The 17921-nt window shown below is 65.1% G+C and overlaps 2 protein-coding genes and 1 long non-coding RNA gene across 8 annotated transcripts in view; 2 read left to right on the forward strand and 1 right to left on the reverse strand.

Annotated features, from left to right (window-relative positions):
- Positions 1 to 17921, forward strand: part of CORO7 (coronin 7) — a 54820-nt gene that overhangs the window by 22596 nt on the left and 14303 nt on the right. For all 6 annotated transcript variants that reach the window (XM_081554887.1, XM_081554888.1, XM_081554889.1 and 3 more), the window contains 2 exons: positions 1928 to 2014; positions 2463 to 2545. In XM_081554887.1, coding sequence (XP_081411013.1) covers positions 1928 to 2014; positions 2463 to 2545 — 170 coding nt within the window. The remainder of the gene's footprint in view (positions 1 to 1927; positions 2015 to 2462; positions 2546 to 17921) is intronic.
- Positions 2942 to 3414, forward strand: LOC145531725 (uncharacterized). The gene is made up of 2 exons (XR_014072693.1): positions 2942 to 3041; positions 3205 to 3414. It is a non-coding gene; the product is annotated as an uncharacterized LOC145531725 (long non-coding RNA).
- VASN (vasorin) lies at positions 6487 to 17368 on the reverse strand. Its single transcript, XM_081554894.1, has 2 exons — positions 17214 to 17368; positions 6487 to 9161 (listed from the first exon to the last, which is right to left on the reverse strand). Exon 2 carries the CDS (start codon positions 9150 to 9152, stop codon positions 7131 to 7133), a length of 2022 nt encoding a protein of 673 aa, XP_081411020.1. The 5' UTR covers positions 9153 to 9161; positions 17214 to 17368; the 3' UTR covers positions 6487 to 7130.

The following is a 17921-nucleotide window of genomic DNA, read 5'->3' on the forward strand; positions in this document are numbered from 1 at the left end:
CCTGTCCTCTGTCAGCTCCTTCCACTGAGAACAGGAAAGATGGTGGGCGGGCGACTGCCCTGCTGAGTCACTGGGGGCAGATGGCATCCCCTCTCTGTGCCTTTGGTTTCTCCAGGCCTGAAATAGGAAGGTGGGAGACACGGGCCAAGGAGCGTTCTGTCCAAACCTGTGCCTCTGGGGGGGAAAGGCTCCCCCACTGCCCACAGGCTCGCAGCCCCTGGGCGCTACCGCTTCCTCCCTCAAGACCCCGCTGCCAGCCGTGCCAGCCTCCTGAGTTTCCGAGGCCTCACCCTTCACAGATGCTGGTCCCCACACTGGCTCGCGCCCGTTGATCCTTCGTATCTTAACTCAAGTGTTACCTTAAACCCTCTTCCCTCAGTTACACTCTGTTGCGCCCCATGACCATGCTTCTGAAAAGCGCACATTGCCGTGTGCCGGACTCACCCCCAGACACTTCTGCAGTAGCAAGTCCGTTACGGTGCTCAGGTCAGGAAACTGAGGCATGCCCTGTTGGCAGCAGGGCTTTCCCCCAGCTAGTCTGACCCGAAGCTTGAGCCCTAACCTGCTGACGTCGGTACTTCTATTTGGTTCACGTGGGCCCTTCAGCCTGCGTGTTCCGAGTGTGGGGACCCTTTCTGTTTCATTCACTGTGTCCCCAGGGCCCAGTGTCATGTGCAGCTCGGATATTCACATTACGAAAGAACAGATGAGTGAGCAGTACTGCTTCCCCCAGGACGTGACTGTCCATCTGAGAAGTGTCCAGCCCCACCGCCAGCACCCAGCGCAGTGCCTGGCCAGGGAGAGGGCTGTTGAAGGAATGAAGGGTGTGCGAAAGCTGTGCGAGCCGTCTGGCATTCCTTACACGGGATGTTTGCACACCGATGAGAGGGCGAGAGCCCAAGTGACCCTGATGACTGACCCTGGGGTGCCAGTTTCGGAACTGACCTTCGCCCCGACCCCACAGCCCCTCTTCCGTGAAGTGAGGGACGTCAGGCCCCAGTTCTCAGGCTCCAGCCCTGACTTCCTGTGCCGACTCCAGCCGGGTGGGAAGGGAGCAGTGAGAAAAGCTCCTCGGACGACACGGAGCTGTTTCCGACGGGCTCCCACGCTGGGGTCGGCCTCCGCGGGCTGGGGAGGGGGCGCCGGGCCAGCTCCCCTCAGCCGCCTCCCTCCCTCATTCATTCCCAAGGATATCGTGGGAAGCCTGGAGGAAGCTGGCCACGGTTTGGGGTGAGCTATTTTTGGTAACAGGGTCTTTCGTCTCAGGCTCCAGGGGCCAGGGTGACTGGGAGGGAGCTGTTTGCATTTCCTCTGGCCCCCTCGGCTCCCCGCTCAACCGCCTGGGCCCCGGGGACAGGGCCGCCCGCGGTGTGAACCCGCCTCCCCTTCCCGGGCTTCCTACTGGCAGCCCCAGCACCACGGGAGGGCCACGCTCTGCCCTCTCCAATGACTGTTCCCTGCGCTGGGCACCAGGCCCTCTCCCCGGCCCCCTGGCAGTGTCAGGAGGCAGCAGTAATTCTCGTAATCCCCCGATTTGCACGCCGCTTTGTGGCAGGCCTGTTCCTATCACATGTGGTCTCAGTTGATCCTCGCGACAGCCCTGGGAAGCAGGCGGCCTGGGCCACGCGCCGGGAAAATGAAGTTCTAGGAGGGCACTGGGTCCCAGAGCCCAAAGACTGTGACCGGCAACCAAGTACCCCCTTCTGGGGACCCACAGGGGCAGGGCTGTGCCACCGTCCCGAGCCCCACGGCCATGGCAGTGCACAGGGCAGCCAGACAGAGACTAAGGCTGAGCTTGGTGGCCAGGCCGGCCCTCTGGGTGTGGAGCTGGCCCCAGCTGGCCGCTCCTGCCCTCCAAGGGGCCCTCAGGTGGGTGGACCCCCTGAGGAGGGCCCTGGGGCTCAGTGCCATCTTTTTCTTCCCCCAGAGCACGCTCGCCCATGAGAACAACAGGGACGGCCGGCTGGTGTGGACGGGCACCCAGGAGCACCTCGTGTCCACTGGCTTCAACCAGGTAGGGCTCCTCGAGGCCGAACCAGACATACACACCACGAGGGCGGGAGGAGCCCCTCTGGGAGGCAGGGGCCGCGGCCGGCTCCAGGCCTGCCCATATACGGCCCTGCCCCACGTGCAGCCGGGTCTCAGAGCCCCAGGGGACTGACTGCCGCTGAGAACTGGCAGATTCCATTTGCAATAGCTAAGCCTGACCTTGGGAACTGTGGTGGACACCCCCAGGGACCAGAGTCCACAGAGGGACCCGCCCCCTTGTCACCTATGGGTTCTTAAAGGGGCAGGACATGAAAATCCAAATTCTCCCTCCCTAGCGTGCCTCACCTCCCCCCACCCTGGTTGACTGTCCTCCAAGCTCTGCTCTGGGGCAAGTGCCCCCGTGCTAGCCCGTGTCCTTGGCCCCGGGGTTCCTGGATGGGCCCTCCTGAGCCTCTCTCTGCCCCTCCTTGCAGATGCGAGAGCGTGAAGTCAAGCTCTGGGACACCCGGCTTTTCTCCGGAGCCCTCGCCTCCCTCACCCTAGACACCTCTCCCAGGTAGGAGCGGCCAGAGCGTCATCGGGTCGGCTGGCGGGTGTCGAGGGCCCCATGATGTGTGTAAATGCACACCCCTGGTTGAGGGCAGGCTTCTGCACGGGGGCTCATACTGGTGTGTTTTGGCCTTTGGGAAGGAGACTGACTGAGCAGGTGGGGCACAAGGTACATGGGGATGCGCTTGATTTTGCTGTGAGTGCTCTGGTGGGGCTGAGGACTGGGACACCGAGGCTCCGATCGAGAGGTGGACGTGGGGTGACCAGGGGTGACATGGTGTCTGAAGGCAGGCCTTGGACCCGCAGGCTCAGTGAGGCCCCAGCCCAGGCCCCACACTGTCGCTGGTAGTCCTGGGCGGGTCGGGGGTGCAGGCAGTCACTTCATCCTTCCACCCTCCTGCAGGTGCGTGCAGGAGGGTTTATGGTGGCGTCCATGGGGTCCTGGCCGAGCCAGCTCGGTGCCAGGACTACCCAGGCCGGAGGAGGCCGGCTGAGAGGATCAGGTACAGGAGGCTGGGGGAGGAGGTGGCGGAACCTGGTCCCCGAGCTTTGACTCGGGGCAGCTTGCTGAACCCCCTACCCAGGCAAGGACCCGCAGAGGTCAGAGCCAGGACGGGGCCTTGGTCCTTGGATGTCCATCCAGCCCCTTCCTCTTCCATTTTACAGCTGGAGAAACTTGAGTCACAGAGAGCGCAGTGACCCACCCAAGCTCCGGGAGCAGGGAGGGCCGTGAGGGGGCAGGCTGAGTGCCCAAGGAGCTCCTGCCAGGGTGGCCCCGCTGAGAGCCCCAGGGAAGGGGAAACTGTCAGGGCGGCAGGGACCCGCCACTCACGTCCTCTCTCAGAACACAGGGAAAGGACAGGGAGCTGGAAAGGCCCGTTTTGCAGGTGAGGGGGGCAAGGGTGAGTGAAGTCCCCCACCTTCCTTTTAAGCACACAGTGGGTGTGAGGCCTCTGCCTCCTCTTGGCCATGGGGATCCCAGGGGCTACTACCAGGACCCCCTCCCTGCACGGGAAGACTCAGGGCTCCCAGGCCTCCTGGCTTCATGTCCAGCAGCCCCTCCCCCAGCCCTGATGCTGCACTGGTATCTCGTCCCCCAGGCCTCCCCAGGCCAGACACCCACTTCCCTGCAGGCCCCCCAGCAGAGGGAGGGGACTGCCCCAGCCTGGACAAGGGAGTCAGTGCTGACCATCAAGGGCTCCTCACCCCACCACTTCCTGCCTTCTAGACTCCGCCCCTGATCTGTGCCGGTTACCCACCCCCACCCCGCAGGAGCAGCCCCTGCCCAGCCCCAGCGTGGCCCCTGGGGGAGTTAACGATGCCCAGACCCCATGGTGCCACTGGCCAAGGCTGACCCTGTAATTATAGCAGTTAAGAATAGCCTCGCAGGGCCAGCGAGGCCTGGAATTTCTCAAATCACTCCCAGATGGGCCGCCAGGCCAGTGTCCCGCCCCCTTCATCCCCCAGTCCTGGCCGCTGCCCCACTGGGCCCACGCCCTTGGCAGAGGAGCTGGGACTCTCCAGCCCTTTGCAAAGCCGGTGGACGCCAAGGCTGCATGCCAGCCTCCAGGCCGGCCTGAGAGCTGGTGGGCCCCCTACCCCCAAGCTCCCCAGAAGCCAGAACCCCGCAGGGGCCCCCTGGGGCATCAGGGGCTGCCGACTGGGCTGAAGGTGGGAATCATGCAGGGTGTCAGCTGCGAGCACCACCTAGGCCTCCACCGCACCCGCTCAGTTGCTTTATTTTACAGATTTTCCACCTTCATTTGGGTAGAACAGTAAGAGCTACAAGAGGCCAGGGAGGGGTCAGGCACATGCCCCTCCCTGTCCCTTCCTAGGGAGAACCCAGGGCCCCACCCTCCCAGGGGTCTCTGTCTCTGCTCCCACCTGTGCCCTTCCCTGGGGCGGCAGGTCCTATCCGTAAGGCTGGGCCCGGCAGATGGCCACCCCGCACTTGCTGTGCAGGCTGGAGGCAGGGTTACCATCGGGGCTGACCAAGCAGCTCACACTCCGGCCCTGGAGAGGCAGAAACACCACCTGTCCCAGGTGCCCTGCCCCTGGGCTGCATGAATGGCCAGCAGTTACCAGCCCCGGGTGAAGGCAAATGGAGGTTTTTCTCCAGATGTTACCAGTGCATAAAAGCTGAAGCCAGAGAAATCGATCCTCTGTTGAGGTCACCCCGGGAGCGAGCATAGGGGTGGAGGCTGGGAGCCTGCTCTGGCCAGAGGCACCCTCCCCACATCCCAGCATGGAGCCCTGGAGGCCTGGAGCTTCTGCGGCACCTCCTGGCTCCTGGAGGCAGGAGGCTGACCACCCCTCGAGGGCCAGGGAGCAGCTCCGTCCTGCAGCGGGCAGCCTGGGAGCCTTTCCTTAGAGGGACTGAAGGGCACGTGTAGCCCCAGGGTCTCGAGGACCCAGGTAGGGGCTGGTGTTTCCCCACCCAGGGTCACCCTGGGTCGCGGCAGCCTCCTGGCTGCGTACCCCACTCGGTCCCCACTCCCTCTTCTTCGCCCAGCCCCTCCTCTGATAGGAGGCCCGAAGACCTTTTCCAGGGGGGGGCTGGCATGAGTCCTCCACCCACCTCCTGCAGGCCCTGCCACCCACCCCCCTCGCCGCCCCACTTGCCAGGTTTAGCTTTGCAGCGAAAACATCCCCTCAGCAGCCACTGCGCTGAGCAGCAGCCCACAGGCCCACAATGGCCCCTTTGACGGGGCCGCCAGAGGGGAGGGGAGTGGAGTTCCTCTAATGGGACCCAGGCCCACGGGAAACCCACCTGGGCCGCTGCCGCCGCCTCTGGGGAAAGGCCCCACTCTGGCCCCTCTGCCCACTGCAGCCCCCCACCCGCCTCCGCCCTGCTCACGCCAGAACCCTCAGCAGCCAATAATTGAATCCAGAGCCTCACGTGGCAGGCACTGACATCAATGCCCAGAGCCGCAGGGCCTGTTCCGCAGGCCTGGCCGGGCCGCCTCCTTCCCGCCAGGGTGAGCCTGGGGGCCAGGGGCCATGACCTGTGCAGGGCAGTGGGGAGGGGCCTGGGGGGCTCGCGCAGGCCTCTGTAGGACCTTCATGGCCCCAGGGCCACCTCCCTTGTCGCCAGAGGGTGACAGGGAAAGGTGGTGGCGGGTATGTGTCTGTTGGTTCCTCTCCCCAAGCGCCCAGCACCTGGTCCAGCCAGGGGTGTGCACAGCCTCCCTGGCCCTGCCCCTCCTCGGCTGGTGGCTTCCGGGAAAACACTTGACATCCAGGGTTTCTGGGAAGCCTGGGTACACCCCCAATGCAGAGAGTAGAGGGGCGTTTCGGGTCAGCAGACCTCCTGCCTGTGGGCGCTGCCCCTCCCAGCCCTGGCTCAGCCCCTGCCTGCTTGCCCAGAGTTCCTGCCACTCAGGACCTCCCTCCCTCCCCCATGGCCCCTGCTCTGTGGCTGGAGCAGAAAGCCCACCCGAGGTCTCCCCGCCTGAACCCACACGGAGGGGCCGCAGGGCCACAGGCAGGGCTGGCCACGCCTGCCGCCTGGTCCAGGGCCTTCGAGGGCCTGGCGGGACACGGCTCAAGGCACTCCTCCACAGAGGAGGGCAGGTGGTGCACTGCTGGTCAGACCCATCCCCAAGGAGGGACCCCTGGGGATCTGTGTCTGCTGCAAGCCTCTCCCCAGCCTCTCCCAGGGGCCTGGTAGCTCCTGCTGGCAGAAGACTGGGCCTGGGGAGGGGAAGGCTGCCCTCAGCGTTCCCCTGCCCCGAGGCTGAAGTGGCCCCTCTTCCATCCCTGCTCCCACCTGGTCCCCCGTCTCCCTGGGAGGCTAGACTGGGCACCTCAGGTGAGCTGGACAGCCCAGGGTGTGCCGACTGGGTCCCGGGTCCCGGCTCCCAGCTCCCTGCTTTAGGCCAACCCTGCAAGCCCTCACCCCCCTCCATGCAGATACCCTGGGGCTGTGCCGAGAAACATGCATACTTCTTTTCATCTTTTATTTTTCTAAAAAAAAGACCTTCATATCATCATTTGTCTTAAAAAAAAAAACCAAAGTCCTTGTCTCTGAGTTTGAAAAACATTTTCCCAGAATAAATGGGAAAGGATCTTTTATAAATACATTTAAAAAAAAAAAAAAGTGAAACTTGTTCCTAAAACATCTTTCTTTCCAGTTTCTTTGCTCCTTCGCTCCCCGGGGCTGAGGCTGGATCACCCACCCCGTCCCCAGGCCCATTCTCCCTCTGCTATCTTTTCTGGGGGCTTCCTTCACTGGCTCCCCAGAGTCTCCTTGGGGTGGGGGGCTTGGCAGTCCCAGGCCTGTGTTACCAGCACACGGCAGGGCCGGGCCCACCCCAGAGGCTACACATTGCAGAGGACGGGGTAACACCATCCTCCAAACACTCGGGCAGGGGGACCCTTATAGGGTCATCCCCTGGCTCCCAGCGTCTCACAGATTAGGAGACCAAGGTCCAGAGACAGGCAGGGATGTGCCATGGTCACCCAGCCTGGGTTCTGACATGTCCTCGTCATCCGGATCTGAGAAGCTCCTTGATGTGGCAGCAGGAACCGGACCCCCTGGCCGGTCCCAGCGGGGCCAGGGGCCTGGCCCTGGTGGTCTCTCCCTCCCAGGCTTAGATGTAGGGCTTGGCTGGGTGGGGCCCCTGCGAGCCGGGCCCCGAGTAGCCCATGAGCGGCACCTCGCACTCCAGCCCACCAGGCGGGGCCTCCCCACCACCCTCCAACGCCTTGGGGTCTGGCTCCAAGGGGGCCTTCACCCCCTCCAGCTCCAGGGGCCCGGCCCCGGGTCCCACTTGCCCCTTGCCCTGCGCCACGGCCGCAGCAGCCCGCCCTCGCCGCACACAGAAGGCCACCCCGACAGCGGCCAGGGCGGCCAGGAGCACGGCTGCCAGGGCGGGCGCGATCAGGAGCGGCAGGTTGCCCTCGCGGGCCTGGGTGACCGGGGCATGGTTGGAGCGGACGGCTGGGGGCGTGCGGGCCTCCCCACAGGCCTCCTCGCCCTCGGGCACCCTCTCAGCCCCCAGGGCCCGGACGCAGATGGAGTAGGTGGCGTTGGGTCGCAGCTGGGTGACAGTGTACTCAGCGAGCGAGGCAGGCAGCCGCAGCGTCACTGGCCGCTTGTCGGGGCCCGAGAGGTTGCGATAGGTGAGGCGGAGGCTCCTCAGCTGCACGGCGCTGCCCTGCTGGAAGCGCTGGAGCCCCACCCGGAGGGACGTGGGGCTGGCGGGCTCAATCCCCAGGGGCAGGGGCCGCGGCGTGGCTGGGGCGGGGCTGGGCCTGGGTCCTAGCCTCACCCGGCCCTCGCAGTACAGGCCCGTGAAGCCCTGAGGACACAGGCACTCCAGGTGGCCCCGCGCCCCCAGGTGGCAGGTGCCCCCGTTGAGGCAGATGGACGCCGGGCAGTCTCGGGGCGGGGGCACAGGCCCTGCAGTGGGCGGCGGCGCGGGGGTTGGCTGGCTAGGGGGCTCAGTGGGCGGCTCCGTGGGGCGGAGCTGGGTGGGAGCCGGGCTGGAAGGCGGGCGCGTGGGCTCCCGCACGGGGGCCCTCGTGGTGGGCGCCGTGGCCGTGGTGGTGGTGGCCGGGCAGCCGAAGTCGGCGTAATCAAGGTCCAGGAGCAGCCGGCCGGCATTCTTGGGCGGGAAGTGGCAGCGCGTCTCCTCGGGGCTGGCCAGGGTCAGGCGGCTCTCCCGGACCCAAGGGCCGAACCAGCTGAGGGGACACACACAGTTGAAGGGGTTGCGGGCAGCCGCCAGGAGCCTCAGGCGGGGGAAGAGGGCGGAGAGCTCGTGTGGCAGGGCCTGCAGGCTCAGGTTGCTCAGGTCCAGCTCCTGCAGGGCCACCAGGCCAGCCAGGTCCTCTGGCCGCAGCTGGGCAATGCGGGTGTTGCCAGCTAGCCGCAGGCGCGTCAGGCCCCGCAGGCCCCGGACGGCAGGGGGCACACGCTCCAGCTGGTTGTCGGCCACGTCCAGGTCATGGAGGTTGCGCAGGCGGCCGAAGAGCCCTTCGTCCAGCCGCTGCAGCCCCAGGCCGGCCAGCCGCAGCGCCTCCACATTGGCGGTGTCTAGGACACCGGGCTCCAGGGCCAGGAGGCCATTGTGGCTGAGGTCCAGCAGCAGCAGGCGGGGCAGGCGCAGAGGGGGTAGCGCCCGCAGCTCGTTGTCCTGCAGCTTGAGCTCCAGGAGGCGGTCGAGCGCATTGAAGGCGCCGGGCTGGATGTGGCGGATGCGGTTCTTGCCCAGGTAGAGGCGCTCGAGGCGGCGCAGGCCGCGGAAGGTCTCATTGGTGATTTCCTGGAGCCTGTTGGCAGTCAGGTCCAGGTTGCTGAGGTTGGCCAGTGGCTGGAAGACCCCCCCGGGCAGGCTGGCGATCTGGTTTTGCGATAGGTCCAAGAGCTGCAAGCTCGGCAGGCTGGCAAAGCTGCCCACGTCGAGCGTGGTGATGCCGTTCTCAAAGACGTACAGGCCCACTGTGTCGGGCGGCACGTCCAGCGGCACGGTGGTCCCCTGGCGGGCGGTGCAGAAGACGGTCCGTGGCTGGTTGCACTGGCAGCCAGATGGGCAGCCCTGCACCCCGGGCTCCAGGGTCAGCAGCGGCAGCAGTGGCAGCAGCAGGCGCAGGGGGGTCCTGGAGCGCATCTCTGGTCCCTGGGAGCAGAGAGGGAAGCGGCAGACTGTGAGTCAGGGGCCCCGGGGGACAGCCAGTCCAGGAAGGGTCAGGAGGGGAATTCCCAGCCCCACTCCGCTCCCCACCCCCAGACCCAGCAGCATACAGGAGCTATGAGTCAGGTCCCCCGCGCCTGGGCCGGGCTCCTGGCGCTGCCCCGTCACTCGCTCACTGTGTGACTCTGAGCGGTCACGTGGCCCCATCATGGTATCAGTTGCCGCTTCCTGCGCTGACACCAGGGTTCGGTGGGCTGACTGACGCACACAGAAGGGGCCCAGGCCCCAAAAGCTCAGTGACCATGAACAGCTCCCCCGCCCTTCTTAGCTCCAGCCCTCCAGCCTCTCTGCAGCTCAGAGAGAAAATGTGTTGGTCAAAAAGCATCAGGCTCTGTGCCTTCCCCCGAAACACCCCCCCAAAAAAATCTCTGCGGAGGTAGACGGGAAAGGAGGGAGAAGGGGGGTTCTGGGAGCGGCAGCCCCTCCCGCAGCAGCTGGGAGAGATGGGCGGGCAGGCGGCCGAGCGCGTAAGTAGAGAAGCTGGCTGCTCCTGGCCACCGCCGCCACGCTCCACGTCCTGCAAGTGAGGAGAGACACAGCAGGAAGACCTCATGTGGAAACTATGGGGTCGGTGTTTTTCCACTTGCGAAGTCAGACCTGCCCAGGACGCGGCCAGCAGGAGAGCTCCTGAGGAAGGGGAGGCAGGGAACCTCGGCCTCCAGGCGCCCCCATCTCTGAGCCGTGATGACAGAACTAAAGGTGGGGGGCCCTGGCCTCCCTGGAGTGGCCCAGGGTGCAGGCTGGGGGACTTGGTTTGCATGGTGGCCCCGGAGAGAGCACCAAGCCTGGAGATGCTCCATAGCGGATCCTCCGCCATTTCTCGGGATCCGCTCTGGGCCAAGCATGGAACGCCGCCCCACGCACTGGTGGCACCGAGCGTCCGCTGCCACCGCATTTGGTCGCCCAGCAGCCCTTCCAGGTGGGACCTGTTCTCCGCGCTCCCAGATGACAGGAGAGGGGCTCCCAGAGGCGCGGGCACTTGCTGCCTTCACGCTGCCGGGAAATCTGAGCCGGAGCCCAGGTCCTTAACCACATCCAGGTGTGGCTGGGCCTGCCCTCCTGATGCGGGGCCCAGTCCTGCCCATGTTGGGGTAGCTCCCCCAGTGGCTCCAGCTCCCACTCGTAGCCGGAACTGCCTGAGACAGGATGGGGCCACAGCACGGGCCCCCTTCACTCAGGCTTCTACGGGGAGCCGGGGGCCACCCCAGCAGCAGTCCCCCACCCCGTGGGCCCCTAGACCCCCTGAGAGGCCAGCACGCGTCCCCTCCAGGTGCCTCCAGCTCACAAAAGGGCCTTTTGTGCTGAGGTTCAGCCTCCCCTCCCCCCACACTGGCCAGCCTTCCAGCCACACAGGTAATAACATGGCCTCCCAGCCTGCGTGCTGCCCACTGCCGTGCATCAGGCTACCCTCCCCAGGGTAGTGGGCTTCTGGACCCGAGTCAGGGGAGGGGCAGGTGGTCCCCAGGAGGCCGCGGTGGTGTCGGGCCAGCTCTGGGTAAAAGCCCGACACCAGGTGGGGCCTGCTTAGAGCCGCCCAACTGTAGGGTCTCCTCTGCCCCTCGGTCGTTAACGCTGATGACCGCCCTCTGGAGGCCAGCAGGCAGGCCCTCCCTGACCCCAGCCTGTGCCCTGTCCTCTGCTCTCTAGGTCCTGCAGTCCTCTCCCCGAGGGGTGGCCCCGTCGGTTTTTGCTTCCCTGCATCCCAGAGAACTTCTCTGCTGAGTGAACTGCGGGGAAGCTCGGCCAGAACCCAGAGGCACGGCGCGCCCTGGCCCCGCTGGCGCCGTCCCCGGGGGGCTCTGGGCCACGCCCAGCCTCCTCCGCCGCCTGGGCCCGCTCCACCCGTACTGACTCAGAGGGGCGGCTACGGCCTGGCCACCAGATGTGCTGGGAGCGACCCCCGCCCCCTCCCCCACGTAGGGGGTGAGCTGCCTCCCCCTGAAGCCGCTCTTCTGGCAGGGGGCAGGCAGGGTCAGGACACGGGAGCAGGCAGGCTCGGGGACAGGAGGGGGCCCTACGCACGGCCAGCCCGGCCACCCCTACAGCTTCAGCTCCCCCTGGGCCTTACACGAGGTCACGGCTAAAAGCCCACACTCCAGTCTTGCAGCCCTGGGCCAGGGGTGCTCGAGGTTTGAGGTCACAGACAGCAGGCTCTTCTCAGAACCCCAGTTTCCCTGTCTGTCCACCCGGGCGTTTCAGAACGGACACCTCCCAGGGCTGGGGCGCTTGGCACCAAGGGGCCAGGCATGGTCAGTGGGGGCCTGGGATGCATATTGGGGGTGTTTCCCATTCTGCATTGAGGAGGGGCCCGCCGTGGACTCTGAGCTTCCCTCTGTAGTCTGCTGGCCTTTTAATCAGTGACGTTGTCACGGGTTGGGGGAGGCAGGGATGTTGGGGGTCTGTCTGGCCGAGCTGGCAGAGGGTAGGGGGTGGCATTCTCTGCCGGGGAGACCCCACAGGCAGCAGCCACCCTGCCTCCCAGCCCTGGGATGCAGGGCTGAGTGTTTTCACCTGAATCCCACTTCCCCCACCCAGAGAGGGACTGGCACTGAGGCGTGGGAAGGTGACAGCTCGGGGCTGTCAGCTCTGGGGGCTCTGCCACCAGGAACCGACGAGAGGGGCCCCAGAGAGTAAAGGCTGACCATGGAGGGGGCGGTGGTGGGGCAGCCGAAGGCCAGTTCCACCCCTACATAGCTTCCCAGCTCCCTCTTCACCTGTGGGCTCGTGTCTCCCCAGCCCTGGACTTGGCTCTGAGCACCCAGGGTTGTGGTTCCATGTCCTCCTGTTTGTTTGAAATGGGCAAGTTCCTTTAACAAGTTCTGGGACTGATTCCGCCCATCTGGGCGCGTGCTGGTGTGTGTGTGTGCATTGGGGGTGGGAATGTCTCCCTGGGGTCACGGCTACCCTGGCCCTTGCAATTTCAGCAGCTCTGAAGGACCGGGGCCTGGGCTTTGATATCTGATCTGCTGACTCCAGCAGGGCGGCGGGACCTCTCCCTCTGCAAAGGGTGTGTGGGGGTGCTGGCGACAGCCCTGGGGTGGGGGCTGGGGGTGGGAGGCAGTGTCCAGGGCCTGCATACTCCTTGTGGACTCGCCTGGGCCTGGCCCCATCACAGGGGCCACCAGGGGACCGGGCCAGGTTGGGGCCTTGGTGTCCAACTGCCTGTAAGCTGGCCCCAGCCCTTCTTCGCCTCAGTTCCCATCTGTGAAGCAGGGGTCGTGCAGTGGGTACAGCCCCTGAGTCTCAGGGCTGTTTAGTTTGTATTTGGAGAATGTTCTACTGCTGCTGCTGCTGAGTCGCTTCAGTCGTGTCCGACTCTGTGCGACCCCATGGACTACAGCCTGCCAGGCTCCTCGGTCCATGGGATTTTCCAGGCAGAGTACTAGAGTGGGTTGCCATTTCCTTCTCCGGGAGAATGTTCTAAGTGGTCTCTAAATAAGTGGGTCGGTAAACATTACCTACTGAGGATGTCACCCATGAAACCTCTACACGCGTGGGGTGGGGGTGCCATGGTGTGTACATTTCAGCACAGACAGAAGGCCCCCTGGGCCCAGGGTGGGGCCTCCACACACAGGCTGCCTGCCATGCTTGGGCGTGGAAAAGCGAGAGAGGCTAGAGCAAGCAGGCTGGGGCAGTGCTGGGGGTGTCTTTCGTTCTAGAAGGGGGCAGGGGGAAGTGAGCTGTCCTTTGGCCGGCACTTCAGCATGTGATGGGGGGTGGGGAGCAGGAGGAGTGACTCTGTGAGTAAGAGCGTGGTCATCTCAGCTCTCGGGGACCCAGAGTGTCCCCACCCACCCCTTAGCATGGGATACACCTGCGGGCACCTACTCACACACAGGCCCTGGGTCAAGCAGAGACTGGCGAGTGGGCGGGACCTGGGCTCCAGACCTGAGGCTGGAGCGTCTCCTGTGCCTGGTCAGTGGGCAGGGGTGGGTACAAGCAGACAGCAGCGGGCACACGCCCCTTCCTGTACCTGACGCTGCGGAGTGGGTACCGGGGTCTGGGCTGCAGCTCTGACCCCGCGGATCCCAGTGCTGGCCAGCTGGGCCTGAGCGGTGCCGGCCGAGCCTGGCAGTAGCCCAGCCCAGGAGTCTGCCAACCCCCCAGGCAGGCGGGACCGTGCCGGCAGCCAGGACGGCTGGCTCTGGTTTCGCTGACGTGTCTGAGGAGGCTCCGGGTCCGGGTCGGGTCCACCCACCTCCCCATCCCTAGCAGGCAGCAGACCCTGGCCCGGCAGGCGGGGGTCTTGATCCTGGGCCCACATGGAAGGGACCGAGGAGGCTGAACCTCAGGTTCCCCAGAGATAGCCCTCAGGGTGAGGGGGGGGGTCCTAGCCCTGCCCTGTGATTAAGCCGGGGGGGCCCCCACCACTCTTGGCGTCACCACCTCCAGCCGGTTCTATTCTTGCTGTGGATGGGGCCTGACACTCCACACCATGACTTCACCCGGGTCCCTTCCCTTCCTTTCCCTTCCATCTCCCACCTATAGGGCTTCTCAACTCCAGCTGCACATGAAAACTACCAGGAAGCTTTAGAAAACTTCTAGTGCTCGGACCCCGCCCTCTCCCAGGCAATTTAGTAAGACTTTCTGGGGTGAGAACCGGGCAGAGTTGTGTTTCAGAAAAGCTCCTTGGGTGGGTGGGTCTCCTTGCCTAGCCCGGCCTCATAGATCCTCGGGCAGAGGGTCGCCGAGGCAGGCAGTCTGTACGGCAGCATGTCTCCCTGTCCCCGGAAGCCTTGACTCCTGAGCCAGCAGCACCAGAAGAGCCGGGGCAGGGCCCCCTCCCCGCCCCTCTCCATGGCGGGAGCTGCTAGCTCCAGGTGGGTGCCATCTAGGGCACCGTGGGTGACTTGGCAGCCGCCGGACCTGTCAGCCCAGGGCAGGGAGACCAGTGACTAAGGCCAGTCGCCAGCTCCAGGGAGCCCTCGGGGCAGCAGGACACGCCGTCTCGGTCAGCGCAGGTGCCACCCCGCAGGACACCTGCGGCCCCGGGAGCTACATGGTGGCCACGGCCCATCTCAGAATGGGCTGGTCCAGATGCCACCGTCGGCACGCGCCAGTCTGATGCCACCGGGGCTGGGCTCAGAGATGGGGCCTCCTCAGCGCCCTGTCCCCACCCAGGGCCAAAACACCCATCAGGTAGGGCCCTAACCCTACAATTAACCCTGAATTTGCCAGGGGAAGACCTTCATCACCAAGGGAGGCTACCAGCCCCAAGTGAGCTGGGCCCAGGCTGTCTGCAGCCTAGACAGGGTGTGAGGAGGAGGCAGAAGCCCCCCCAGAGAGGGGCTTGCTCTTCTGATGCCCTCATGCCCAGGGCTCTCGTTCACCCTGCAGCAGAGAAGGCCCTTCACAGTGTCTATGAGCTGGTCGGTGGGCAGGTGGTGTCGGTTGGGGGGGCCACGACCCTGCCCCTCACCTCTCACTGCTGCCCATGCAGGCCCCAGGGGCACCCCAGCCTCTTCTCAGTGCAGGCCAGCTCCCTCTTCCCTCCTTAATTAAATCTCTCAGGCAGTCTCCAAGGAATGTCAGAGCCTTATTGCGTTCCCCAGGAGGAGACTTGGTGGGGGCCGTCCCCCACCTTAGAAAAAAACCGGCCCCTCTCCTGCCCCCACTCCCAGTCCTAAGGGGGCCTGGTGTGTGTGTGTTGAGGGGGGGCCCACTCCAGCCGCCTCATACCCGGGGAGGCTGGAATGAGGAAACGCGGGGGAGGCCCACGGGCCTGGCTGGCCAGGCGGCCCAGCCAGCTGAGAGAAAGCAGTCCGGCTGCCTCTGGAATGTGGAAACCGATAAAAGGAAGGAGGCCGAGCCCCCGCCCCCTCCCAGGGCACCCCTGCCTGCCCTGAAACACAGCCGTGCTCCGGTCATGCGTGCACAGACACATGCCCACGCCAGACACACGCCCACTGGGCTGTGCTTTGAGACACACGCGCACGCCCTCCCCCTTCTCCAAGAACTCTCAAATTCCACAGCAGTGAGGGGAGCTGGTTTTCTTGGCAGTGCAGAGCCTTGGGCTCCCTGGCCCAGGGAGGGGACTCGGAGGGGGGCTCCGGGAGGGATCATTAACCCTGTTAAGTGGCATTGCTGTCCCTCCCATGAGCTCAGGGCCTGCCAGTGTCAGGGTTGCTTCTGTGGGCAGAGGGCTCACCCAGCCTTCTCTCCGGTCACTTAGGAGAACTGGCTGGCTGGCCTGCTGAGGTGGGAGCTGCCTCCAGGGCCCAACTGAGACCCTGCTCCCTTGATCCCAGGAGCTGCCCAGCCCAGGGGTGGTGTCCACTTAAAAGTCCCCACAAGGATTCAGCTCTCTTTACCTGGGACTTGTCCTAGCTCCCCTACCAGTGGAGGTGGTCAGGACCCCTCTCCTGCCCAGGGCATCTCCCTGGGGACATCTGCCTGGGGCGAGGACAGGTGTGGGCACTGTCTGAGGGACTTTCTCGTGTTGAACCCCTCCTCCTCCATGTCCAGGGTCTGGAGAGCATGGCGCCATACCAGCAAGTGCCCTGGGCCACTCGCCCAAGCTGACCCTCTGGACCCTCAGGTCCCAGTCTGCAGCTACAGGAGGCCAGGGGAGGTAGCGACAGTCAGTGCCCAGGCCCCCAGCCTGGCACGCGTGTGCTCATTCTCCCTCCCTGGGCCGGGGGGTGGGGGGGCAGATAATGGTCTGGAGGGAATCCAGCTGGGCTGCTCATTACCAGAGCCCTCTTCCTGCCTCTGACACTCTGTTTACAGAAGCTCTGGGGGCTGATTCCCTTGGGAGAAGACCGCAAACTCAGGGGACTGCTCTCCCATCCCCCTGCACCCGCCTGCCTCAGCCCTCTTGGGCCTTGCCAACAGCTGGGCCCATACTGGACATCATGGCCTGCTGAACCTGCTGACCCCACTCAGAGGTCACCCGCCCAGCCACCCCTCTGTGCCCCCAACGCCCAAAGTCTAGCCTAGTGGGAAGTGACCTCAAAATTTAGTTGAGTACCCTCCCCCTCCCCCCGCCCTGGAGGCTCTTAGCCTGGAAAGGGGGCCTCTGGGTCTTGGTGCCACACTCCGTTGGGAGCCTCACCTGCCCTTGGTGCAGAAGGTGAGCAGAGGGACCCTCCTTCCCACCTTTCACACTCCACCCCTCAGCCCCAACGGGAGGGGTAGTCAGGGACCCTGGTGTGGTAATCGTTAACGAATGAGGGTGAGGCAGAACGCTTGGCACCGATCGGCTAGCCTGCCAGTGACCACAGGGGACCCGGCAGCCTTCAGGCCCCAGGGCTGCCAGCCCAGGGACACAATAGATTAGGCTGGCTCCAGGCCACTGGGCTCTCAGCCTGAGCAAAGCCCCTTCCCTGGAAGAGGCAGAGATGGGGCACCCTGATACCTGGAGTATGACCCCAGCCGGCCAGGCAAGGTCCATACCCCGCTCCAATGGGGCTGCATGCCTGTGGCCCCCGTGCTCTGCCCTAAGTGACAGGGGCCCTCAGGGCCGAGCCCAGGCCGTGGATTTGCACAGGGGGCGGGGATCGCGGTTGGGGGTTATCTGTGACCAGAACCAGACTGTGTCACTCTAGGAGGTAGAAGTAACCTAAGACTATGTCTTGGCCATCCCCTCAAAGGGGTTTGATTCATAAAACTGGTCATGCCGGAGGGCCCAGCCGTGGGAGGAGGAAGCGAGGTAGGGGGTGTTTATTTTGTCTGCTCGCAGCCCCGCAGGCCGGTGAGCCGCGTACGCGCGCCTGCGCGCGCTCTCACCCCCGGCCGTGGAGCTCTCGGCGTCCGAGGACTACCACATAGGGGGACTGGCTGGGGGCGCACGGCGAGTTGGCCAAGGTGATCTTGCAGATTGGGGGCCCGCGTGCCCGCCCTGAGTGCGTGTGCGCGCGGCGGACGGGGTGTAGGGGGGTGGCGGGAGGTCCGCGCGCGTGATCGGCGCGTGTGCACAGCCCGCCCGAGGCGCCCTGGGTTCCCACCTCTCAGCCCCCAAGACCGGCAGACACTCACCGGGCGGCGGCGGCGGCGGCGGTGGCGGGAGCCGGGCGGGACGCGCCGCGGCCTCAGTGCTTCCCAGCCCGGCTACCGGGGTCCCGAACCGCGAGGTCCCGAGGCAGTCGGCGTCCGTCTCTCCCTGCCCCGGGCTCGGGCTGCGGAGTCGCCTGGCCGGAGGCGGGTCTCGCCTTAAGAGCCGGGGGGCGGGGCCGCCGCGGGCGGGGGCGGGGCATCCCTCCATTGGCCGGGGCGGGGCCGGCGGAGACCCGCTTCGTCTCCCGGCCGAAAGGGTCTTCAGGCCAGGCAGGCTGGTCCTCACCCGGCCGCCCTCCCGACCAGGCGACCGGGAGAGAGTCAGAGGAGTCCCGCGGTCCAGCGCGGTCCAGCCCGGTCCAGTTTGCAGACAGTTTGCAGACCCCTGTGTTTTGTGAAAAAAAAAAAAAAGCGAGAGAATATCGAGTGAGACCAAGCGTCCCAAACCTAGATGGGGTAGGACACACCAGGCAGGTGATTTAAACTCAAGGAAAGGCCCCCGCATCCCACCCAGAGCACTCTAGAGACCTAGGGAGGGCAGCCCCGATGACCTGTCCCAGCCTGCCAGAACTTGCGATTTTTCAGGGAAAACTGGAAATCTCCACTTTTAAATGAGATCTCTTCAAGTGTGCTGTTGTTGGTTGCTAATCCCAATTTCAAGAACTCCTGGGTAAGATCACACACATAAGA

The sequence above is a fragment of the Giraffa tippelskirchi genome, chromosome 13 (assembly GCF_054371585.1).
Source record: "Giraffa tippelskirchi isolate mGirTip1 chromosome 13, T2T-mGirTip1v1.2.pri, whole genome shotgun sequence".
In the NCBI taxonomy this organism is placed as follows: Eukaryota; Metazoa; Chordata; class Mammalia; order Artiodactyla; family Giraffidae; genus Giraffa; species Giraffa tippelskirchi.